General features: G+C 38.0%; 1 protein-coding gene across 2 annotated transcripts; it reads left to right on the forward strand.

Annotated features, from left to right (window-relative positions):
* Positions 1-1,011: 1,011 nt before the first annotated feature.
* On the forward strand, positions 1,012-9,612 carry TENT5C (terminal nucleotidyltransferase 5C). 2 transcript variants are annotated; one of them, XM_033942337.1, is made up of 3 exons: positions 1,012-1,164; positions 2,383-2,441; positions 7,693-9,612. In XM_033942337.1, the coding sequence occupies exon 3, from the start codon at positions 7,712-7,714 to the stop codon at positions 8,885-8,887; it is 1,176 nt and encodes a 391-aa protein (XP_033798228.1). In that variant the 5' UTR covers positions 1,012-1,164; positions 2,383-2,441; positions 7,693-7,711; the 3' UTR covers positions 8,888-9,612. The 2 variants fall into 2 exon arrangements, with proteins under 2 accessions (XP_033798228.1, XP_033798229.1); XM_033942338.1 differs by having other exon boundaries at positions 1,095-1,231.
* The last annotated feature ends 16,649 nt before the right edge of the window (positions 9,613-26,261 follow it).

A 26,261-nucleotide genomic window follows, 5' to 3' on the forward strand; every position in this document is an offset into this window, starting at 1 on the left:
GGGTCACAAAATAGTACCTGGAGGGCCACATGCGGCCCATTGGCCATGAGTTTGAGACCGCTGACATAGAGTGAGGCAGTTGAGAGGAGTTGCAAGCTTAGTTATTAATATAGATTTATGCTTGGGATATTATTACTGTTTGTATGGAAAGGGTTCAGAGTTAAAGTCCTGAGCAAGTAGGTAGGAAGGGAAGGGGGATTTGTTCAGAGATGTTTGGGACTTGCATAGAGCTAAAATTACACTGGCACTTGTATGGTAATCTTTGTTGTTTGAATTTTAAAATAAAAGAAATACAAGTGGAAATAAAGAAGTAAATTAGATAACAGGTAAATGAATGGGGCGGGGTGTGAGGCATGGGCGGGGCAGTGCCAGAGGGGGGGGGGAGGGCAGTGTATTTGTGTGCCTAGGGGCCCTCGAAGAATTAATCCTGCCCTGAGAGCCAATCTGTGCCTATTATAGCTATTTACAGAGTAAAATTACCCTGCCTACTGTCATAGATGACGTTATAATCCACCTGTGAGTTGATTTTCGAGTGCCTGACCTTTCCATCACCAATTTACGCGTGAGCATTTTATGTTGCCCCCCCCCTCAAACTCATTCAACATAATATTGCAAACATCCCCCGTCCCTACAGCGAGCGGATGCAGCCCCTTTAAATCCATCCCACGTGCCGTCTCGTAGAACCGATCGACTATTATTTACTCGTCCCTTAGCAACCATTCAAGGAAGACGGCCAATCAGCTGACGAGAACATCTTCCAGCTGGAAGCTGGTATCACCCCTACTAGCGCGACCCCTCTTTTCACCTGGCCGCGACAGGCGGCCGGGCAGTTCCTAAGTTAGAGAGCATAGGGGTAGATGCATCTGTAGAGCTAATTTCCTCGCCTCAAAGATAATCACCGCATTGCGCTGTCCGAATCTGTTGAGCAGTGGCGTGAGAAAGGAAAGGGGCGGGGCAACTACGACGAGGCGGAGAGATACCTCGGTGAAGCGTCAGGCTCCCAATAAAAGTCGCGGCGACGTGGTTTCAACTCTCATTCAGGGTCTTTTAGTGCCGTCGAACGTGCTGGAGGGTTAACTGTCAAGTGTGTCCTATTTCTGAGGGGGAGGGGCCTGGGACACCGCGAAGGAGCCGGAGCTGTTTCCCTCCCTCTTTAAGGCTGAGGTGAGCGTTCGGAGGGCGCGCGCGTGCCAATCCTGTCTTCTCCGTGGCTGTCAGTGACTATATAAAAGTAGGAGCCGCATTTAATTTTCCCAAATGCTTAATGCTAGTGTCTTATTGGTTTGCATTCACCATTATGGTTGATTGTAACTTGGGCTCTGCGCTCAATGGACACCCAAGCGGGTTTAGATCCGCGAGGTCCGTGTTTTACTCCTTCCCGACACCCAAGTGAAAAGCAGCCTGCTGCGCTTTCTGTTAATAGCCCGAGCTCGCAGGGAACGGCTATAACTCATGCCTTCCAAAGTAGGAAGAACTACTTTTTGGCTATTGCATTTCCCTCTCAGTAGGGCTATAAATGAAAGAGAAAATATATTGTTTGGAGCTGTTAACTTAACATTTGCTGAATCGAATTTTTGTCCCGTTTATGATCTAGTATTTAGATCGTCATGGGTCTCTTTTTTTCATACATAGACCTATTGATGAGGTGTGTTCTCTTTCTTAAACCGAAGAAGCGCCTTAGCGTTTTGGCTATTTGAAGATAGACAAGACTTTTTGAGGGTTTTAGTAACTTTTTTTTTTTTTTTTTTTTAGGGGGGGGCAGTCTTGTTGACTTTGAGGTTTTCAATGAAGGTCTCTCTGTTCTAGGTGCGTTCGGGTCTCCGAAATTGACTTTGGTTTTATTCTGTTGGCTTGCTCTGCCCCTGCTGAGCATGCCAATCAGCTCTACTGGTGTTAGTGTAGTGGTCTCAAACTCAAACCCTTTACAGGGCCGCATTTTGGATTTGTAGGTACTTGGAGGGCCTCAGAAAAAAAATAGTTAATGGCTTATTAAAGAAATGACAATTTTGCATGAGGTTAAAAAAAAAAACTTTTTATAGTTTATAAATCTTTCATTTTGGCTAAGTCTTAATAATTGTCATTTATAGCTAAAGAGACATATGATCAAGAAACTGTTTTATTTTACTTTTGTGGTTATTATAAACGTACCAAGGGCCTCAAAATAGTACCTTGTGGGCCGCATATCTGAAACAACTGTGTTAGTGGGTGCTGAGCAAGCTTTCTCCTCTGTCTCGGAAGAAAGAACTTGCATGTTTGGCACCCCCATTGTTTTGAAATCTTTTTTTTTTTTTTTTCTCAGTCGTATAAGTATCATAAGGCTAGTGAAAGGGAGCTAGCTTTTATTAATCTCCTTGAACTTCATTAAAAATGATTTGTTTCTAGGTGCTGTTCGTAGATAAGGCTTTGTCTTCCTGCAGACCTGGCTTTAAAAATTAAGCACAGTAAGTAACTTTTTTTTATAGTTACTGGTATATAAAGTTTTTGTGGGCTGTTTTAAATATTATAAATAGTCCTTGAATAAGGTAGGCCTGTGAGCTTGAAGAGCTTAACTTTTTCTTAAGATTTGACACTTTGAAATACAGAACTTCTAGGGTAACCAACAAATCAGTTGTGCTAGAGCAGTGTTCTTCAACCTTTTTACACCCGTGGACTGGCAGAAATAAAAATTATTTTGTGGACCGGCAAACTACTAGGACTAAAATTTAAAGACCCCGTTTACGCCCCATCTCTGCGAGCTCGGTCCCCGCAAACCATCTGATCCCATCTGCACAAGCCGCAATTATGATTTTATATTGAACGTATTTTATTAAAGTATAAAAAGAAACAATATTCTGAACAATTATGATTTTATAAATACAAATATACAGAGCACGGACCAACAAAACCCCCGTCTCCCCTCCCCTTCACATATATCCCCTCTACTATCAAGAAAACTAAACAAGCCAAGTTATTATAGAATGCTACATAGAAATATCATGCTAACAGAATACTGCAGTCCCCAGTTATGTCTCTAGCAGGATATATATTTCAAATCTGATATATTCTAATGACAAAATAGAAATAAAATTATTTTTTTCTACCTTTTGTTGTTTCTGCTTTCATCTTCTTTTCACTCTTTTCCTTCCAGCATCTGCCCATTCTATCCAATGTCTGCCCTCTCCCCCTTCCATATGTATCTGACTTCTTTCTATGCCCCTCTTCCCTGTACATCCAGCCTGTTCCTCCTCTCTCCTTTTTACATCATTCATTCCAGCTTCACTGCCTTCATTTTTATCTCTCCTACACCAGATCTAGCATCTTTATCCCTCTCTCACTTCTCTGCTGACCCCCTTTCCAGCATCAATGTCTCTACTTTCTCATTCCTCTCTCTCCCCTTTCCCTCATCTGATCTCTCCATTCCACCCTGACCCCCTTCCCCTCCTGTAATCTCCCTGCCAGCTGTTTCCTTCCTTTTTTCTTTCTCCCTTCCCTCCTTCCTTTTTTTCCTTCTCCCTTCCCTCCTCCCTCTATCCAACATTACCTCTCTTCCCATCCCTTTCCCTCTTCCCCTTCCAGCAGCATCTCTTCTTCTCCCTTCCCTCCTCCCTCTATCCAACATTAACTCTCTTCTCTTTCCATCCCTTTCCCTCCTCCCCTTCCAGCAGCATCTCTCCTTCTCCCTTCCCTCCTCCCTCTATCCAACATTAACTCTCTTCTCTTTCCATCCCTTTCCCTCCTCCCCTCCCAGCAGCATCTCTCCTTCTAACTCTCTCCAAGTCCAGTAACAGCTCTCCCTTTATCCAGCAGCTTCCCTGCCTCCTACAGTGGCTGTCTCCCCTTCCAGCAGCTCTCAGTACTTGCCTGCAGGAAGTTGCCAGTAAATCACTGCCCTGGCAAGTAGGAGAACTGGTGGGAGGGGAGGAAGTCACTGTGAAGGCTCCCCAGGATCTTGCTCGCACACGCTGACCATCTCCCTCCACCTGTATCTGCAGCTCTCTCCATTCTACTTGTAACTTCCCCGTGGCCCTCTTCAGCAACTCGGCAGGGGCGGTGATCAAGACAGGCTGCCGACGTCAGGACCTTCACTCTGAGTCCCGCTTATTTTGTTTCAACTTCTGTTTCCGAACAGGCGAGGCTCAGAGAGGGAAGGCCCCGATATCGGCAGCCTGTCTTAATCGCCTGAGGCTGGGAGGAACATTAGTGAGCAGGAACCGCAGTCGGCAGGAAATTTAACTGCCGACTTGATCTTGCTGGCCCTGCGCGGACCGGCAGAAATTTTCTGCGGACCGACACCGGTCCGCAGACCGGCGGTTGAAGAACTGTGTGCTAGAGAACCTAAATAGTTGCATCCTTGCTTCACCAGTATGACAGTGCAGTGCAGAAGCTGACAAAGAGCTGATAGTTGCCCCAAAGTTTATATTCTATATTATACACCAGTGACTTCAGATTGCATGGTCTTAGAGCATAACCATGAGGTATTAAACATTCTTCCCCCCTCCCCCTCCCATCAACTCTGTACCTGATTATAGGGTTCTTTGCTTAAGTGTTACAGCATTGGTATTTTAGTTTTGATATTGATGAAGCAATATTTGTTAAACATCTGTTCTGAAACATTATGCTATAACACTTTTTTTCCTGTAAATCACTGGTGTTAGTATTCTGAAATTTAATTTTATGGTTGAGTACACTGACTTTCTTTATGGTTGAGTACACTGACTTTCTTTAGCAAACCTGTAAGGTGGGTTTTTTCATGCTAACAAAATTTCATAATACTTATTTCCAAAAATCTGTTGAACTTATTTGGTCTCCCTCCCCCCCAACATTTCTATATGCCAGAGCAGTTTTGATCTCTCTTATAGCTAATTGAGATGAGAGGAAACTAATCTTACTTGAACCGGACAAATGGCAGCCTGGTTTAAAATTTGACTTTTTTATGTTTAGAAGTTGGGATATTCCTGTATGTAACCTGGTCTTTCTTTTTTGAACACATATTTTCCTAAACAATGCTTGCTACTTAATCAAAAGGCACAAAGTTCAAGTACTACTAAGGAATTGCAATGCTGAACCCACTAAATTAAACCTGTGGGATATATACCAATTTGTACTATTTTTTATTTTTTTTTTTTGTATGGACCTTCAGTATACAACCAGGCACATTCTACTTCTGGTTGTTTTAATCTCAATCAGTCCAACTTTTAGTGAATATTAGTAAATTCTTGTATTTCCAAATTTTTTTCTTATTTCTTCTATTCTATTCATTCATTCATTCATTCATTCATTCATTCATTATGTAACTGATTGTCACTTAGCTTTTAGAAAATTTCTTCATTGTGATTATTCTCTTTCAATGACATCTCTCCCAATGAAGAAATTTTCTAAAAGCCAAGTGAAAATCAGTTACGAAATAAATAAATAAATGAGAATAAGAAAATTTGGAAATACAAAATTTTTTTTACTAATATTCAATAAAAGTTGGACTGATGGAGATTAAAACAACCAGAAGTCGAATGTGCCTGCTTGTATACTGAAGGTCCATACAAAAAAAAATACAAACAAATAGTATAGATAGGTATATATCCCACAGTTTTTTAATTTAGTGGGTTCAGCATTGCAATTTTTTACTAGTACTTGAACTGTGTGTCTTATGATTTGCTGTACTAGACATATGTGGTTTATAGATTTGAGCATTAAAACTCAATGAAGTTAGCAAGATCCAATCAGATAATGATCCTGGCAGTTACTGTAACTGACCTTTGGCCCAGATCATTATTTGGCAAATAAAGCATTTTATTGTAAATGTTCTATAGCTTTTCTTTTAAAAGCTGGAAATACCAAGCTGTCCTGTAAAGGCTGGAAATAACAAGTATACTGTATACTACATTTGTTGAAAGATGAAAGATCTAAGTAGTAATACAGAATTCAGAATACTCATTTAAAGAGAAACTGGCCTTAATCATAGTAGTTGCATTAAGTTTCCATGTAGCTGATTGAGGTTATCAAGCACGTATGCAACAGTCAAAAGGTGGAGCTATCAAGAACATTGAATCTTAATAGTTCATTCTCCCTAGAAACCATTATATTATATAATAAAGTAATCATTAGTTCTACACACTGATTCTAGCATGCCATGTCGGGTAGTTCATACCCTTGCTTAATCATATTAGGTCCAACATATTCCTGCTACATTTGAGACTTTTTTTTTGTGCTAAAAGGATCAATAAGGTTTCATGATTTAACCATTTGAAGCTCAGTAAACTATTTAGGTGTGACTAAGATACCCAGTTACTCGAATGATACTCATACAACACTATAAAGGTGTTAAATTCTAGACCTCAGTTCTTCCATCATCTTCAACTCTTCACATGCTTTTGTGTGCTTTTATCCAGTATGTACCTGGCTGTGTTCAAACTGCACTTGTCCAGTGGATAGGATTCATGGCCAGCACATCACCAAAAAGTTCCTATGCATTGCAATCTATAAGCCCTTTGCATACAATTCAGATACCATCAACTGGGAGTACCTTGTCTGGAAAATTACAGCCTCTAGACCAGAGGCAGGGAGTCAGATACCCAAACCTGCTTCACTGCATGGGACAGATATTCACAAATACTGCTTTGACATTCATTACACTGTTGTACTGAATTCATGAAGTGAAACACTTGACATTTGAGCTGCCAAATACGTACCTTGCTAAAATCATTGATTTGACTTCTTCCCATTTCCTTTGGAAAAGAGGGATTACAATTAAATTTTGTCATTGTGACCTATAACTGTATTAATGCTTTATATCAAGGGTGGGCAACCATGCCCTTGAGGGCCACAACCCAGTTGGGTTTTCAAGATTTCTATAATGAATGAGTGAATTACATACAATGGAAGCTGTATATGTAAATCTGTCTTGCATGTCAGTCACTAGACCATCCTTCTGGTTCTCCCCCCCCCCCCCCCCCCGCCTTACTAAATTCTTTATCAATAACTTTGCTTAATTCAAAGCTGCTTATACAAACAAGCTTCATCACACATTTCCATTATTTTGGAAGGTTTGTCCTTAGCCACTTTGTTTTTGTGCCGTTTCAATTGACTTGTACCAAGTATTGGTAAGCAGGATTTTTTTATTTCAGATTTTGCAAACCACTTAGATGTCGTAGCATCTTGTTGCTTACTGAAGCTGGTAGTCCCTCCTATGCAGCCGGTAGGGAGACTCTAAATACTGTACTTTGGCATTAACTGGAAGGTTAACACAAGCATTCAAAGCACATGCACTATGTCAGTGATTCCCAACCCTGTCCTGGAGGAACACCAGGCCAATCGGGTTTTCAGGCTAGCCCTAATGAATATGCATGAGAGAGATTTGCATATGATGGAAGTGATAGGCATGCAAATTTGCTTCATGCATATTCATTAGGGCTAGCCTGAAAACCCAATTGGCCTGGTGTTCCTCCAGGACAGGGTTGGGAACCACTGCACTATGTTACTGAAAGGATACTTGACTTCCAAAGTTTAACAAGGTACTTGCCTAATTGGCCAGATCTTATGTATTCAGTTGTCACTTAGCTAATATTATACACCCTGTTGTATCAATACAAGTATGGCTGTGTGGGTGTACCATGTAGATTTATCACCCTGTTACTTTTGCAGACTGGTAATATCTCTATAGCATCATGCAGTGTTGAAAAATTATCGATCCTCTACTTTCTTTTATTCTCTTTCTAGTTCTGAAAGACAAAAGAATATGGCTGACAGCAGTAGCTGTGAAAGTGGTTGCAAATCCTGCAGTGTCCTGAATTGGGATCAGGTCAGTCGCTTGAATGAAGTCCTGACTGAGGTTGTTCCAGTCCATGGACGAGGCAACTTCCCTACGCTGGAAATTACATTGAAGGACATTGTACAGACTGTTCGTAACTACCTGGAGGCAGAAGGCATCCATGTGCATGATGTCAGACTCAATGGCTCTGCTGCAAGTCATGTCTTGGTCAAGGACAATGGCTTGAGCTGTAAGGACTTTGATCTGATATTTAAGGTGAACCTCCCCACTGAGGCAGAATTTCAGGTGGTCAGAGATGTTGTTCTGGGGTCTCTTTTGAACTTTTTGCCAGAGGGTGTAAACAAGGAGAAAATAAGCCGCTTAACTCTGAAAGAAGCCTATGTTCAGAAGCTAGTGAAAGTATGCACAGACTCTGACCATTGGAGCTTGATATCACTCTCTAACAAAGATGGGAAAAACATAGAACTCAAGTTTGTCAACTCCATAAGGCGACAGTTTGAGTTCAGTGTGGACTCCTTTCAGATAATACTGGACTCTTTACTCTTTTATTATGATTGTTCAGAAAACCCCATGTCGGAGCACTTCCATCCTACAGTGATAGGGGAAAGTGTATATGGTGACTTTGAGGCTGCTTTAGACCACCTCCAGAACAAACTGATAGCAACTAAGAACCCTGAGGAGATCAGAGGTGGTGGCCTTATGAAATACAGCAACCTGCTAGTCCGGGACTTTAAGCCTTTTGATGAAGAAGAGATCAAGTCCTTGGAGCGCTACATGTGCTCCCGTTTTTTCATAGACTTCTCAGACATTCTAGAGCAGCAACGGAAGCTGGAGAGCTACCTCCAGAACCACTTCATTGGGGAGGAGAAGAGCAAGTATGATTATCTAATGATTCTGCGTCGTGTCATCAATGAGAGCACTGTTTGCCTCATGGGGCATGAAAGGAGGCAATCACTCAACCTGATTTCTCTTCTTGCTCTAAGAGTGCTGGCAGAACAGAACATCATCCCAAATGCTACTAATGTTACATGTTACTATCAGCCAGCCCCATATGTCAGCAATGCAAATTTCAGCAATTACTACATTGCCAATGCTGCTGTTCAGTATGGCCAGTCATATCCCACTTGGTTGCCATGCAGCTAGATACATTCCAACACTTCTTGAACTTTTTACAGCCCTTGAAACCTTATATTGAACAGAAATGGGGGTGGAAGTTCCAATGTTGTGGGATACTGTCCTGTTGAAAGGACAGAATTAAGGAAAATACACCCCCCCCCCATCAAAGGGCAGAATTAAAGAAAATACACCCCCACCCCAATCAGTATTAGCAAAGTTGGTCCACTGAGGACATGGAGAGAGTCTGCAGAATGTCTGGCTTCTTTTCAGCATGTTATCTTAATGTATCCTGGGATACATAAGTCACTCCAAAGGGGGGTGTCTTGGGTTTTTTTGGGTTTTTTTTCTTTGGATAATGTTGTAAGTGAATTTGGGGCCTTTGTGTATTAGGAAGCCAGGAAAGTTTGTAGCCTGTCTCTTGTATGAATCTATGCACATCTTGGGTTTGGTAATCTGCTGGTTACTTTTGATAGTGTTTCAAAGAATTTTTTTTCTTCCTTTGAGGGGCTTAGAGGACGATCTAGTAGTTGGTAACTTCAGTGCACCACTTAGGACCCTTATGAATGTCATTGAAGGCCATCATTGATAGCCTGCTAAGATGCCCAGGAAGTTTTAATTCCTTCTTGATCAGGATGGAAACATTTTGTAGCTTTCACCAGAAGTGCAATATTTTTGTTTCACCTGTAGAACTTAAAACTTGTAACTTAAATAAATAAATAAATAAATGGAATGCTGTGCTTGGGTAAAACAAATTTAGTGTTAAATTCAATTTTTTTTTTTTTTTTAATGGTTGGGCCTTGCCCTTCAATACTAGCTAAATGCATGTGCTAAATCTACTGAATACTGTGGAAAAGCTTGTCTTCTCCTGGACTCAATTTCAACTGCCTCAAATTCCATCTAATTTTGTAATCACTAGTACAGAACACATGCTGATGTGGAATCATGCTGCTTAATTCTCTTCTGTGGGCTCTTCTACACTGGCTCACCATGCAAAGTGTTTCCAGAGTACAAAATGAGTATTACCGGTACATGACCTGGGAGAACATCCTAACTAGCACACAACCTATACTTTGGTCAAGTCTAACTTGTTCTACATAACACTTAGGCCCAATTCCATGCAAAGTGAAAAGTCATTAATATACTACTTTGTAAAGCATTGCATGTATACAGTAACTAGTTATGGCAATCTGTAGATTTTATGGAAAATGATTGGTGGGGGAAGGAAATTTGGCAAGAGATTAGTTTATTGTACTTCATTCTTGTCTTAGGATGCTGTCATACGTTGCATCAAACAAAACTTGATAGGACTACAAGTTAGCAGGAAATCTTGACCTAAATTTAATTTCTCCCACCTGAAGCAATTTCTTGTACTCTACCTGCTTGCAGAAATTTCCCCTTTTTTTAGGGTCACCTGCTAATACCACATAGCTCGTCCTATAAAATGTCCTGCAGCAAGTAAACCCCTCCTTTTTTTTTAATTTTATTTTTTTACTAAACTGCAATAGCAATTATTAGTGCAGGGAGTCGCACTGAATGCTCCATGTTGCTCTCAACGCTCATAGTTCCTATGAGTGTCAGGAGCAGCGCAGAACATTCAGCACGGCTCTCTGCGCTAATAACTGCCATTGTGGTTTAGTAAAGGAGGAAAATGCATTAAATTGTGCAGGCTAGCTATGGGGTCCTCTTACTAAGGCTGCTAGTCGTATTAGCATGCGCTAAACGCTAATATGTCCATTAGTCTATGGATACGTTGGCATTTAGCATGCGCTAAAACAGCTAGTGCGCCTTAGTAAAAGGTCCCCTATATTTGTATGACGCTGGGTGATAGACTGAATTCAATATTTTGAATTCAGTTGTGTATGTCGGGCAGATTTGGAATGCATAGTCTAGCATTTTTGCATATAATCAGGGGAGGTAAATCAAGATGGGGTTGAACTATATAGAGTAGGTCTTCCCAAATGTCCTCCTGAAAATCCAGTCACCTGCAGGATATTAATGGTGTCAGATTTAGATGTAGGAATCTTGTGATGTGTTGAGAGATTCTAGCCACTTGTGTATTTGTTTCTAGGTTAACCAGGAAAGGCTTGGAGGCTCTTAGCTAAAACATTGTTTCCCAAGTTGGTCCTAGAGTACCCCGTTGCCAGTCAGGTTTTCAAGATATCCACAATGAATATACATGACTGATTTGCATACACTGCCAATTGTATGCAAATATTCATGTATATTCATTGTCTACCATGAAACCTGACTGACAAGGGGGTATTCAAGACTGACTTAGGAAACTGATTGAAGGCATTCATGGGCTATAAGCCCTTCAAGATGCCACCTGCCCTATTGATGCATATCTATACAAGACTTTTCTAGAAAAAAATAAACCTATAAGACTAACCGTATAGTGACTACTTTTTAGGTCCCCCTCAAATAGCTTAAACCAGTGGTTCTTAAACCTGTCCTGGGGGACTTCAAGCCAGTTAGTTTTTAAGATATCCCTAATGAATATGCATGAGGCAGACTTGCATATAATAGAGGTGAGACATGCAAATCTGCCTCATGCATATTCATTAGGGATATCTTGAAAATCAGACTGGCTGGGGTTTCTCTAGGACAAGTTTAAGAATCACTGGTTTAAACATCTTGAGCTGGTTTGAAAAATAGGCCTTTTGGCTTTGCTTGTCAGCATTAGATACTAGAGCATAACTGCGAAAGTTAAGTTTCTAGGAGTGTAATGTCCTTTTTTACCATATAGAACAAAGGAAATATCAATGCAAAGGTCTTAGCGACAGCTTATTCTCATCAATCTGACTTTAACAGTCAATTCAGTCAGAAGGTTTTTCCATTAAATGTACTCATCTTTCTCTCACAGTAGCTTGAATAGGTGTGACCCTTATTTCAGTTTAAATTTACTTCTGAATACGACTCGGGCCCATTTTTAAGTTTGTGTGGTTTGGATTTTTTAAAATTATTTTGTAGCATTAGTTGCATGATTCACCTTGTCCAGTGTAAACTGCTTTTTAAAGATGGCTTCTGAATGCTAGATAAGACGTGGCTATTGTAAGATGGTAGTACTGATGTTGGTGCAGCAATTTTATTTTAAAGATGCTTGTTTGACTTTTTGGGGCTTGCAGATAGTGGATTTTTGCTAGGATTCTAGAGTAGGAATAGGACAAGAAATGTCAAATTGCCTTTCTTGCATAGTGGTACTCGTGTTTGGGATCTATATAGCTCATAAGAATTGACTCAACCTATATTGTATTAATGCACTAGCATATCCATGCTCTACAGATGGAGTCTATTGGTGTAGGTACGCTCACTACTTTGGAACTTCCACTGAGGCCTTTTTTAAATACTTTCTTGCACTCTTGGAGAAATAGGTTTTGTGCTTATTGTGTGCCTTTTTGACATAATGTGATATTTAGGGGTCATGTATTAGGTATGCAAGGCCTGTCTTACTTTTGAGTTTAATAGAATCTGCCTGTAGATAAAATTCTTAACTTCCCAATCAAGTGATGCAACCTTAATTTCTTTTATACAAAACAAATCAAAATACTCTAGATTTCTTTTGATAAGAAACATGTTTCCGCCTAATATGTAACTTATCAGCGATTCTCTTTAAAAGGTGCAGAATTCTGAAACTTTGCACTAGAAGCCAACTGCTTCAGACGACCACTTAAGTTCACAATGAATGTTGTTAGTTGCCAAAAAGTAAATCAGTAGTACTGATTACCAGTTACCTCAGCACAATGGGAGAAGGTGTTCAGCAAACATGTTGCCTCATGGGCAAATATAATAGTCCTGCGCAGTTTTTCTTCTGTATTAAGGGCTAACATTTACCATTCAGCTTCTAACGCAAATAGAATCCATTGCTAGTCTTCTATTTCCTCTTTGTTTACATATCCTTTTTAATCAGATAAATAGCCAAGTTCAGACCATGCTCTATTTGGGAATCGACCACCTTTTAAACAAAGGTCATTGCTAGAGTTAAGCCAATATTGCTGGCTAGTTGCATGTTTCCTGAGTCAGGATGTCAGCAAAACATACACTCCCAGTAAATGGTTTGTCTATATGCCACAGAGGACTTAAAAGCAAGATTACTTATTATATGGTAACAATGAATTAGAGCTGGTTGCTACATAGCATAGCAAACTACTTAATGGATGGTCCTGCCTGCTTCCCCCCCCCCTTTCCAGACAAATGTACCTGTAGTTCAGATTTTCAGCAAGTGTTCTGGTCAGGAATTGGGCTTGTGCTTAAGTACACTTAAGATTTCAAATACCATTCTAAACGGGTTCTTTACAAGATTCTGCCTTTCGATGGGCATCCTTTCTGCACACAGAAATTCAGCCCCCATTACTTTTTGTATACCTGCTAGTCGTTTAGATTTCGTTAGAAAAACATACAGGGACTCATATGTGAATACTAGTCAGTAAATTGAATGAAATAATAAATAGGAGACTGACTATGTAGATACTATGTACCAGTGGGAAGAGAGCAAATGACTCCTAAAAATGCTCAGAGAAGTGAAACTCTGAAGGGGAGGTGGATACCTTCCCTTGGGGCAAGAGTTTACCGTCCAGTCATTGCATTTTACTTTACAGAACTTCACTTTCTAGCCACTGGTAAAATTGTGAACAGTTTAAATAATTTATAAATTGTTCAAAAAATTATACAAAAAGACTCTTGCTCATTGGAAACTATACACTTATCTGTGCAAGCTTTTTAAAGTTTTGTGGTTGTACAGGCTCTTAGGGGTCTTAGGGGTCTTACTATGTACCAGTGGGAAGAGAGCAAATGACTCCTAAAAATGCTCAGAGAAGTGAAACTCTGAAGGGGAGGTGGATACCTTCCCTTGGGGCAAGAGTTTACCGTCCAGTCATTGCATTTTACTTTACAGAACTTCACTTTCTAGCCACTGGTAAAATTGTGAACAGTTTAAATAATTTATAAATTGACAAAAAATTGTTCAAAAAATTATACAAAAAGACTCTTGCTCATTGGAAACTATACACTTATCTGTGCAAGCTTTTTAAAGTTTTGTGGTTGTACAGGCTCTTAGGGGTCTCTAGTTTTACAAACTTAGAGACCCCTAAGAGCCTGTACAACCACAAAACTTTAAAAAGCTTGCACAGATAAGTGTATAGTTTCCAATGAGCAAGAGTCTTTTTGTATAATTTTTTGAACAATTTTTTGTCAATTTATAAATTATTTAAACTGTTCACAATTTTACCAGTGGCTAGAAAGTGAAGTTCTGTAAAGTAAAATGCAATGACTGGACGGTAAACTCTTGCCCCAAGGGAAGGTATCCACCTCCCCTTCAGAGTTTCACTTCTCTGAGCATTTTTAGGAGTCATTTGCTCTCTTCCCACTGGTACATAGTATCTACATAGTCAGTCGTTTAGATTTGACATTTTCTAATGTATGTAAAGGGAAACTGGACAATCCAGGTGATGGGTTGTAATCTGCAGGAGTGTTTATTGTCCTGTCTTGATTACCAGGTCTGAGAGCCCTTGTAATGGATATGTACTTCCACATTGGGTCAAACTGTATTGTACTGATAAGGAATGTTGTCATCAGTTGTAGGGATCTTCTCAAGTACACTTAACATTATCTACTACAGTTGAGAATACTAGTTCATGCCCAGGGTATGTGTTAACACTTAGGTTTTTTTTTCCCAATGCTAAAACTAAATGGAGTTGATAACAAGGTTGAACTCGGAGCTATAACCATCTTCCACTTTGCATGTAATGGATTGGCAAGGGTAAAATTTGACTTAAATGTTGGCACACTCCAGATGGCAAGGGGGTGGGTGGGCTTGGTTAGTTTCAAGTATTCCATCAGTTAAATAAAATGATGGATATGCTAGTCTACGGCCACTTTCTAGATTTAGCTATGATGTACAGTGTTTGTTTATTTGTATGTAATGGTTAGGCTTTAATGGAACTTCTTCCAGATGAACCTAGTTTTCCAGCAAGTAACTTGAGCTACTAGTATCTCTGGCACAAACTGAGCTATTTTAAACCTGTAATACCTTGAATAAAGGGCACAAAATGGGACAGCCATTGAGGTTTTTGTAAATTTTGGTGGTTTTGCTGCCTTCTAATTAAGGCCTCTTACCTATAGGAAAACATCTTTAAAGCAAGATGGGTTTACTTTTTTTTTCTTTTGTCTGGAAAAATGTTATATTGGTAAAATGACTTGTTTGAATAAAGATTTATTTTTAAGTGGCCAGTGTTTTGGGTTCTAATTTTTTTTAATGTAATCAATACTTTGGGTCCATATCAAAATACTAAATACTAGAATAATCTCACTGGTACATGATGTAATGCAGTTCCATTGTTCAAGAAACCAGGTTTGCTTAAGACTTCAGGCATGTCTTCAGATAACCATAAACGCTTATACTCTGTATGAAGCTTTAAGACCAGCTTGGGAAACCAACTGGTGGCTCATTGCAGATATTTAAGTTGAAATATTCTTAGGCTATAAGTGGTATATAAATACTAAGGGCTAGATTCACTAAGCCCATTGACCACTTAGCAACCCGATTTCCTTCCAACCTGATTCAATAACCTCTGTCCAGATTATCCTCCGATCTTCACGTGCAAATAGGGGAACAGCATTCAAATGTAGGCAGACTGCGATTCACTAAAGAACATCGACTGGGTTGGCTGATCCCAAAATAAGTGACTGCTGAGGACCAGTTGCACATGCCCCTGCTGACTCCTGCTCCATTGCTGCCCTGCACTCCCTGCCAACTTCCAGCCCTGCTTTCCTGCCCCATTCTCTGCCCTTACCTGCAGTGCGAGCCTGTGGTTTTAACCCACTTTAAATCTGTGGGTTAAAACCACAGGCTTGAAAATAATTTTTTTTTTTAAACCATGTGCATCAAACAGGTGCAGACCATCTACAGGCAAAGTAGATGGTCTGCCCATGCGGCTACCATTTTAATATATGTGAATGAATCAATCGGCCTGCGTTGAATCGGGCAGGTTAGTGAATCTAGGCCCAAGTAGTTTACATCCAGGTATATGAGCATTTTTCCTTCTCTCCTGGTGAGCTTTCACTCAATATCCCATTGGCCAGGGTCACAAGGAGCAGCATGGGGTTTGAACCCACAACCTCAGGGTGCAGAGGCTGTAGCTTTCACTGCACCACACACTTCTGCGATGGTATCTTAAAGTCTTTTTCTATGACTTGGGACTTGTGTTTCTACTATTTGTTCTGAATGTACATTGCATATTCTTACCCGTTTATCCTCTTTTTGCATACAGTGTCAGTGACTACACTTTTATAGCCAGACAACCTGCAGCACATCTATTTGCAAAGGTAGGGTGGTTTTTTGGGGTTTTTTTTTTTTTTAAATCAAAGTATGGATAGCTAAGTCATAACTTAAAGGTACCATCATGTTTGGCTAGTGAGACTAGATTTATAAAGGGAGTAGATTGGTTCAGTACTTAAAACAGTGGAATTTTACTTCCAATAAGTTGTGCTGGGGTTTTGCAAATAATTTTAGTAAACAAAAGCCTTTTTGTCTTTTTGCTGTTTTTAAAATGCTGTCTTATGTTTAAATCCTGTAAATTGCTCAAGCATAGACAAAGCAAGCTTATACAATTTTTAAATGTAATACATACTGTTTCTTGTGACAGTGATGTACAAGTAGTTAAAATAAAAACACGTGCCACAGTCATTTAGTCTACTAAATGCCATTTAAAGGAAGTAGCCAACCTAAGTCACAAGTACCTGGCAAGATATCAAAAGCGTAAAACAGATTATATGCTGCTTTTATCCTATGAATAAACTGTGGATTTTTTCCATGTATGTCTTAATGATGGACTTTCTTTTAGGAAACTATCAAAACCTTTTTTAAACCCTGCTAAACTACCTGTTTTCACCACAGTCTCTGGTAATGAAGTCCAGAGTTTAATTTCACAGAGTGAAGAAATATTGTCTGATTGGTTTTAAATCTACTACTTTGTAGCTTCAGTTCATGCCCCCTAGGCTCCTTTTACGAAGCTGCTTTAGTGAATGCATCTTTAAGCGTGTGCAAACTACCGCCTGCTCAAGAGGAGGCGGTAGCAGCTGGCAAATTATAGCGTGCGCTATTATACACGTTAAACTGCTAATGCGGCTTCGTAAAAGGAGCCCCCAGTCTTAGTAGTTTGTTTTTTGTTTTTTGGGGGAAAGAGTAAATAAGCGATTCACATCTACCTGTTCCACTCCACTCAGTATTTTGTAGACCTATCTTATCTCCCCTGAGCTATCTTTGCCAGGCTGAAGAACCCTAGCCTCTCTTTCATAGGGATCTTGTCCCATCCCCTTTGTTCTTATCATTCTTCTCTGTACCTCTTCTAATTTTGCTATACAGTGATGCCTTGGAATCCAAACTTATTTCCCACATGCATCACTTTGCACTTGTTCACATTAAACAACATCTGCCACTTTGATGTCCAGTTTTACAAGGTCCTCATGCAATTTAATAACTATGTCCTCAGCAAATTTATCCCCCTTTTTACAAAACAGTAGTGTAGTTTTAGTGCTGGCATTAGCTCTGATGTTCATAGAATTCCTAGGTTTTATTAAAACTTGTTATACCACTTAAGCATGCCATAGGTTGAAGCGGTTTACAATGCAAATTAGATATAAAAAGAGTTCCAATAATAGGAAAGACCTCAAAGAATAGAAATAAAAATAACATCGCATTTTTCTTTTTTTTAAAATATTTTTATTCGTTTTTACATTATGCAAACAAGTGTACAATAATTCAATTCATACTATACATTCTTCACTTGAAACTCTACATTCATTTTATACCATAAACTATCTCCCCTCCCTCCCTTTCCATATATTACCCCTCATAATGTCATAAAACCCACCCATCCCTCCTCCCCCCTACATATATTTAATGGGGATAAATATAATTATTTATTTATTATAATACTCAATTAATGGTCTCCACACCTCTTTAAATTTCTTATAATAACCTCTCTTGATTGCCAATGTTTTTTCCATTTCATACACCTGACAAACCGAACTCCACCAGAAACAATAATTCAATCCTCTATAGTCTTTCCAGTTATGTGTTATATGTTGGATGGCAACTCCTGTTAAAATCATTAACAGTTTGTTATTATTCGATGAAATTTGACTTTTGGCCCTCATAGACATTCCAAACAAAACTGTGTCATATGATAGGGCCACAGGATTCTCTAACATACAATTTATTTGACCCCAGATCAATTTCCAAAAATTATTAATAAAAGGACAATAAAATAATAAATGATCTAGAGTTCCAGCCTCAAGATGACAATGCCAACATCTATTAGACTTAGAGCAATCCAATTTTTGTAAGCGAACAGGGGTCCAGAGTGCTCTATGCAACAGGAAAAACCATGTTTGCCTCATAGACGCAGACATTGTACATCTTATCCTCCAAGACCAAATACGTGGCCATTGAGATGCATTAATTTGATGCTTAATCTCAATGCTCCAAATATCTCTAAGTACAGTCCTTGGTTTTTTATTTAAATATCCAGATAATGTTTTATACCACTGTGCGGCCTGGTGACCCATAAAATCTGCCTGGAAGCATAAGAATTCTAGAGTAAAATGAGTATTTAAAGACTTCCATTCAGGGAACCCTGCCTGAATAGCCTGCTTCAATTGCAACCACTTATAACTTTGTTTTTTATTAAGTCCAAATTTATGTTGCAATTGTGAAAACTCCAGCAGCTTACCATCATTAATAACATCATCTAAAGTACGTATTCCTGCTTCAATCCAATCCTTCCAGACAATCATAAAACCGCCTATTTGTATCTTGGAGTTCAGCCATATATTTTGACAAGTAGATTTTTGAATAGTAATAGGAGTTAAGTTGTTTACATACTTTAATGTTGTCCATGTGTCCATTAATATCCTATTGGTTTTCCTTATTCTAGGCATTTTAATGCTAAGCAGATGACGAAGCCTGATAGGAGACATGAGCTGCCACTCCAACCATAACCAATCTGGAAGCTTCTCCATGAGTTCTGGGAGGACCCAATACATACCTTGGCGCAATATATAGGATTGATGAAACCTATAAAAATTTGGAAAATTTACCCCTCCCTCCTCAATTGGTTTTTGTAAAGTCACTAGAGCAATTCTTACAGCTTTACCCAGCCAAATAAATTTACTAAGAATATTATTTAACTTTTTGTAAAAAGACCCCTGAAAAAAAACTGGTATCATTCCCATTTGATAACAAACCACAGGCAATATCATCATTTTGACAGTTTGAACTCTTCCCCACCAAGATAATTGTAAAGGATTCCATTGCTCACATAACTCTGTTACTTTTTGCAATAAACTTTTTTCATTCATTATAATTGTCTCATCAAGCGTGTTTTTTATCCATATACCTAAGTATTTTATTCCTTCTTCTTTCCAAATAAAAGGTAATGAGTCAAATAATCCTTTTGTGCAATGCACATTTAAAGGAAGAACTTCTGATTTAGTCCAATTTATTTTATATCCTGAAAACTTTCCAAATCTTTCAATCAAAACCAATAAATTTGGAATGGTTGTTTCCGGATTCCTCAAATGAAGTAATATATCATCCGCATATGCAGAAACTTTATATTCTTTATCTTTATGCGGTATACCCTGTATCTCCTCCTCTTGTTGAATAGCTAATAATAAGGGTTCAAGCACTATATCAAAAAGTAAAGGAGACAAAGGACATCCTTGTCTAACTCCCCTTTGCAATTTAAAACAATCAGAAAAATTATTATTGATATATAATCTAGCAACAGGAGAGCTATACAGAGTTTTAATCATTTGTATAAATCCCGAACCAATACCAAACCACTCCATGGCCTGATACATAAATGTCCATTCCACACGATCAAAAGCTTTTTCTGCATCTAGAGACACAGAAAAAGCCGGATCTCCAATTTCTTTTGTTAAATATAACATTTGCAATGCCAATCTGGTGTGTTATTAGAAGAGTGTCTCTGAGCAACAAACCCTGTTTGATGCATACCAACTATGTGAGGAAGAGCTTTTGCCAAACGTGTAGCCAAAAGTTTGGCTAATAATTTACCATCTACATTTATCAATGAAATAGGCCTGTAATTTGAAACCAACATGGGATCTTTATTTGGCTTCGGCAAAACAATAGTTAATGATTCTGCCATAGTGCCTGATATACAACCTTTCTTTAGTTGATTCTGATATAAATTTAATAAATGAGGTAAAAGAGTATTTTGAAATGCTTTATAAAACTCTACCGTAAAACCATCACCACCTGGAGCGGTCCCTACTCTAAGAGATTTCAATGCTGTTTGTAATTCTTGTAAAGATATTGGATTTTCCAAACTTCTCTTTATATGATCAGGAATCTTCGGACCTTCAATATTATTTAAAAACATTATACCATCTTTTTCTTTATTTAAATAAGACTCAGAAGAATACAGGTTTTTATAATAATTTAAAAACTGTTTTAAAATAGGACCAATCTGAAAATGAGTTTCACCTTTTTCATCTTTTATTGCATTCAATTTCATCTTTCTTTTTTTCACTTTAAGATAATTAGCCAATAATCTTCCCGCCTTATTTGAACTACCATAATACAAAGCTTGCTGACACATAATATTTTTTTTAGCCAAATTAGAAGAAATCTCATTATATTTATATTTTGCTTTTAATAAAGTTTGCAACGTAGAATTCTCCCACTTATTAATCAATTTTAATTCTAAATCTTTTATTTCGTGTTCCAGTTCCGTAAATTGCTTATTTAATTGTTTTTTAGAATAAGCTGAAAATGATATAATTTGCCCTCTCATCGTTGCTTTAAAAGCATCCCATATTATTTCTGTAGATATTTCCTCTGTAATATTATTTTGAAAATATTCATCCATTTTTAATTGAAATTCTTCACAAAATTTTGGATATGCAAGCAATGCATTATTAAATCTCCATACAGGCCTACCATTATCCGGGTCATTAAAATTTAAAGAAATCCACACTCCTCCATGATCTGATAAAATTATTGGTTCTATAGAGGCTTGTGTAACATCTTGTATTAGCCCATCAGAAACAAGAATATAATCAATTCTAGAAAAAGATTTATGAACATGTGAATAAAACGAAAAATCTCGATCATTAAAATGAAGAATTCTCCATATATCTTTTAAATTGCAAGAATTTATAAAATTATCCAACCCTAAAGATTTTAAAATTTTACTAGGTTTTTTATCCAATAAAGGGTCCACAACAGCATTAAAATCTCCTGCTACTATCAAATTATTAGCAGCCAGTGGTAAAATTATTGGTTGTAGAGTTTTAAAATATTCAATTTGATTCGAATTAGGTACGTACACATTAAATAGCGCCATAGTATTATTGCCCATACTCATGTTCACATGCACCCATCTTCCTAATTTATCTGCTTTCACCATATTAAATCCTGCTGAACATTTTTTATTTATTAAAATTGCTACCCCAGCTTTTTTCCCCACCGCCGGTGCAAAAAAGCAATCTCTCACCCAATTACCAATTAGCTTTTTTGATTCATCTCCATTAAGGTGAGTCTCCTGTATGAAATAGACATCCGCATTTTGTTTTTTTAAATATAGCAATACTTTTTTCCTTTTTATCGGGTGGTTGAGACCATTAACATTTATTGAAAAAATTTTTAAAGTCATTATATCAAATCAAAACAATAATCAATAATATTCTTCACATCAATATTATAACCTCTTTTCCCCTTTTTAAAATTATTATTAGAACCCATCCCCTCCCCTATACCCCTTCCCATATTCTTAATCCCCTCCCCCTCCCATCCCTCCCTTAAATTACTTGCCAACTTTGAAACGCACACCTTGACTAGGCAATAGATAAACTCCCCACAAGCTATATTTATAATTTTAAAACCATTAGCCAGATCATTATCATATTAAAATGAATATCATTTTATCACACAAGACTTCTTTATCAAGGATTACCTCTTTTTTTTTTTTTTCCTTTCCTTTCCCCCATCTCTCATGAACCCTCCCTTCTCTACTCACTCATTTCCATTAAGATATTATTGAAATACATAAATAATCACACCAAATTTTAAAATTACATTCATCCAAACCACATCCATCTTTCATGTCAGATTACATCACATTCCCTCAAGTTAAATATCACTTTTAAATATTATTAAATATATAATGGAAATCTTTTTTCCTAACTTTTCCTATTCAAAAAGTCAATAAATTCCCCAAAACAACAATTTTTATCCCTTTAACATAACCCTCCTAACATTCCATACCCATTTCCACACTAGCATATTTGCTACCCTTTTAATTTCCACTCCATTTACAACATTCTCTTATATCATATGCTTTATATTATAACATCCAAACTTTCCTACATCCTTCGCTTTTACCAAAACTTCTAATTAATTTTTTTTTTTTTTTTTTTTTTAATCTCCTCGTATATCCACCATTATTTATATTAAGTTCAGACCAATTTTTATCCCAAACAACAATATTATGACTCTTGTTGCATTAATAGATTTGCAATTTTAAAACTATAGTCCATACATAACAACAAATTTCCTTTTCTTGTAATAAGATGCTATATGTCTCATAAAGTCTCATTTCAAATCTCCTCTTGTTTGCAGATCCATATCAAATTCTATCCTCTCACACTACTGTTTATACATTCTCAGTCTCATCTTTTGATCCACCTTAAATCTCCTTTCCAATTGTTTTGCATAAAGATTTACAATGACCACAATTTCAAACTTGTGGTGCCAATCATAGATCCTTCACATTCTACATATACAAACCCTGTTCCTTTTTTTTTTTTTTTTTTTTTTTTTGACCATCGTAGCTCTGTCATTTTTATTTTAAGGTCAAGCCAACTATATACCAGAACCATCTTCAAAAAATCCTCTGCTGCATTTAGAGAATTTCCATTACAATGTCTTATTCCATATATCACAGCTGACTTCCCTTTTTATGCAAATGAAAATTGTAAGGCTTACAAAGTCACAGTCTAACTCTCATCTTGCTTGCAGATCCATTCTATTTAATGTCCTCTTGCTTGTAGTTTATATCTTCTCAATACTATTTAGAACTTATTTCCTTCAATCTGTTTTGCACAATCCTCTATCGTTTCTCAGTCTGTCTGTCCAAACAGCAAGTTAGTACAATCCATCTTATTAACCTCTGTCCTTTAAAAGGTCTGTAATATTGCATCTCTTATGCTCTTGCAGGCTACATTCCATTTGCCTCATGACAAGATAGAATGTGGAATGTATTTGAAATCCAACTGCAGCCATGCCTTCAGAATCCTATTAACTCTTTTTTTTTTCTTTTTTCTTCCTTTAACATAGAAATTTCCAAACAAAAATAAACATTTCAACCAAGAACACAAATACTTCCATCCAAGTCTCTATTAAGTAGCCATTGGTGATTCACACTGCTCCAAAAACTCCTTAAGTTTATCTGCAGTATCAAAATTCAATGTTTTATTTTTATAAGTGACCCGCATAGTTGCCGGGTATATGAGCCCATATCTAGCTCCCAGACTTCTCAGCTGTGGTCTCAGGTCTAATAGCTGCTTTCTCTTTTGTGCCGTTGCTCTGGCAAAGTCAGGCACTATGTAAATCTTTGAATCCTGACACTTTAAGTTTTTATTATCTTTAGCTAATTTAATTATTTCAGCTACCTGTTGATATCTAAGTAGCTTAAAGATCAGTGGACGTGGTCCTTTTTGGCTGTTTGATAATCTCGTTGGGACCCTGTGTGCACGTTCTATTTCCAATGGAAACTTGTTTTGCATCGGGAGCACCTTGGGCAAAAAATTAATCAAAAATCCAATCGGATCCGACTTTTCAATTCCCTCCGGGACCCCAAGCACCCTTAAATTGCTCCTTCGTTCCCTATTGGACAAATCTTCCAGCTCCCTTTTCAGTGCTTCAATTTCCTTACTGTGTTCCATGTGCTTTATACTTTCCTCCTCACACTTTTCCACTCTTTTCTCAATTTGATCCACTTTCAATTCCATTGCTTGCAGTTTATTTGATAAACATACCACCTCTTCTTTTACTTCTTTTATATTTTTAGCGCATTCCAATACTATTTCCTTTACCGCCTGTATTTCCTTCATTATGTCTTTATTTTCTACATCCTCCGGCGGCAACGGAACTGACATCGGTGAAGCCGTATCAAGTTTCGATCGCTTCCCGCTTCCTGAGCTGCTCCCCGCCGCCAAATTTTTGTTTTGCTTTCCCGAAGCCATTATCCACCTCTACCTCACTTTTCAGAGTGAAATTTGAATTTTTTCTGGCTATGATCTCTGTCAAATAGCTTGTCTTCACAGAGCAACTCCACTACCCAGCCATTTAGTTCCGCTCCAAAGCCACGCCCCTCACATCGCATTTTTCTTGAAAAAGACACCATCAACCCTAAAAAAAATAAATAAATGACTAAGGGCTCCTTTTACTAAGCTGTGTTAGGGCATTAACGTGCAGAATAGTATGCGCTGAATTGCCACGTGCACTAGACCTTAACACCAGTATTGAACTGGTGTTAGTTCTAGCCGTGCAGCGCGTGGTAATATCCCGCGTGTGCTAAAAATGCTAGTGCATCTTAGTAAAAGGAGCCCTAAATCTAAAATTAAATTAAATTTTAAATCATTTCAGAATGTCATCTAAGCACCACAATCAATGGAGTCATATCACAGAGTCAAACTCTCTCTCAATAAATATGAGTAATTTCCGATAAGGATATCATTCCCAAATGCATCACAAAAATAGAAAGTTTTTAGCCTTGACTTAAATGCCTGTAGAGTTATTTCTAATTGAATATCCTGGGGTAGATTATTCCACAAATGGGGACCTTTTAAATAAAAGGCTTTGTACCTTGTTGATTCTCAGTTAACCCTATTGGCTGAGGGGAGAACCAACCTCTTATCCTCAATGTTCTCATTGGTATATAAGGGTAGATTCAAAGGCAATGTTAGGAAATTCTACTTTACGGAGAGGGTGGTGGATGCCTGGAATGCGCTCCCGAGAGAGGTGGTGGAGAGTAAAACTGTGACTGAGTTCAAAGAAGCGTGGGATGAACACAGAAGATTTAGAATCAGAAAATAATATTAAATATTGAACTAGGCCAGTTACTGGGCAGACTTGCACGGTCTGTGTCTGTGTATGGCCGTTTGGTGGAGGATGGGCAAGGGAGGGCTTCAATGGCTGGGAGGGTGTAGATGGGCTGGAGTAAGTCTCTTAACAGAAATTTCGGCAGTTGTAACCCAAGCACAGTACAGGGTAAAGCTTTGGATTCTTGCCCAGAAATAGCTAAGAAGAAAAAATTAAAAATTTAAATCGAATCAGGTTGGGCAGACTGGATGGACCATTTGGGTCTTTATCTGCCATCATCTACTATGTTACTATGATAGACCAAAATCAAAGTTTTAAATTGTATTCTATAACAAATAGGCAATCAATGATATTTTAAATACAAAAGAGTAACCCTATCAAATTTATTTTTGAAGCTCAATAATTTAATTGCGGTATTTTGAATTTTATGTAATCTCCTAAGATTACACTTTGTAATATCCAAATAAACAATATTACAGTAATCTAACTTGGCGATTAATAATGCATGAATAAGAGTATGAAAATTATGCTCCTGAAATAATCCCCTGATAAATCATAACTTTCTCAAATTTGAAAACATGATTTAACTAAACTAGAACCTTGGTATTCAAAACTTGGTAGTCAATAATGACTCCCCAATAGTTAAAGATTGATACAAGTGGGATATTCTGTCCCAAGATGTTTATAACTTCCTTCATGTCAATTAAAACTGGGCAAATACCAGAAGACTGGAGGATAACAAATATCCCAATTTTCAAAAAAGGATCAAGAGTGGAGCCAGGAAACTACCGACCTGTGAGCCTCACATCGGTTCCAGGGAAGATAATTGAAACACTAATTAAGGAGAACATTGTACAACACTTGGAGGCCCACAATCTAATAAGGGCTAGTCAGCACGGCTTCAGGAAAGGGAAATCGTGTCTGACAAATTTACTACAATTCTTTGAGATAGTGAGCAAAAAAATGGATAGTGGAGAACCTGTGGATATAATTTACTTGGACTTTCAGAAAGCGTTTGACAAAGTCCCTCATGCAAGGCTTATGAAGAAACTACTAAGCTATGGAATAGGAGGAGAAGTACACAGATGGATCGGCAAATGGCTTGAAAACAGAAGGCAAAGGGTTAGCATAAATGGGAAATTCTCGGACTGGGAGAAAGTGACCAGCGGCGTGCCCCAGGGCTCGGTTCTTGGGCCTATCTTGTTCAATATTTTTATAAACGACCTGGAAGAGGAAACGACATGCAATATAATAAAGTTTGCTGATGATACA

Source organism: Geotrypetes seraphini, chromosome 4 (genome assembly GCF_902459505.1).
Source record: "Geotrypetes seraphini chromosome 4, aGeoSer1.1, whole genome shotgun sequence".
Taxonomy (NCBI): domain Eukaryota; kingdom Metazoa; phylum Chordata; class Amphibia; order Gymnophiona; family Dermophiidae; genus Geotrypetes; species Geotrypetes seraphini.

What these genes read in the sequence shown, in the direction of transcription:
- TENT5C (XM_033942337.1), top strand. Translation starts at nt 7,712, where the DNA reads ATGGCTGACAGCAGTAGCTGTGAAAGTGGTTGCAAATCCTGCAGTGTC.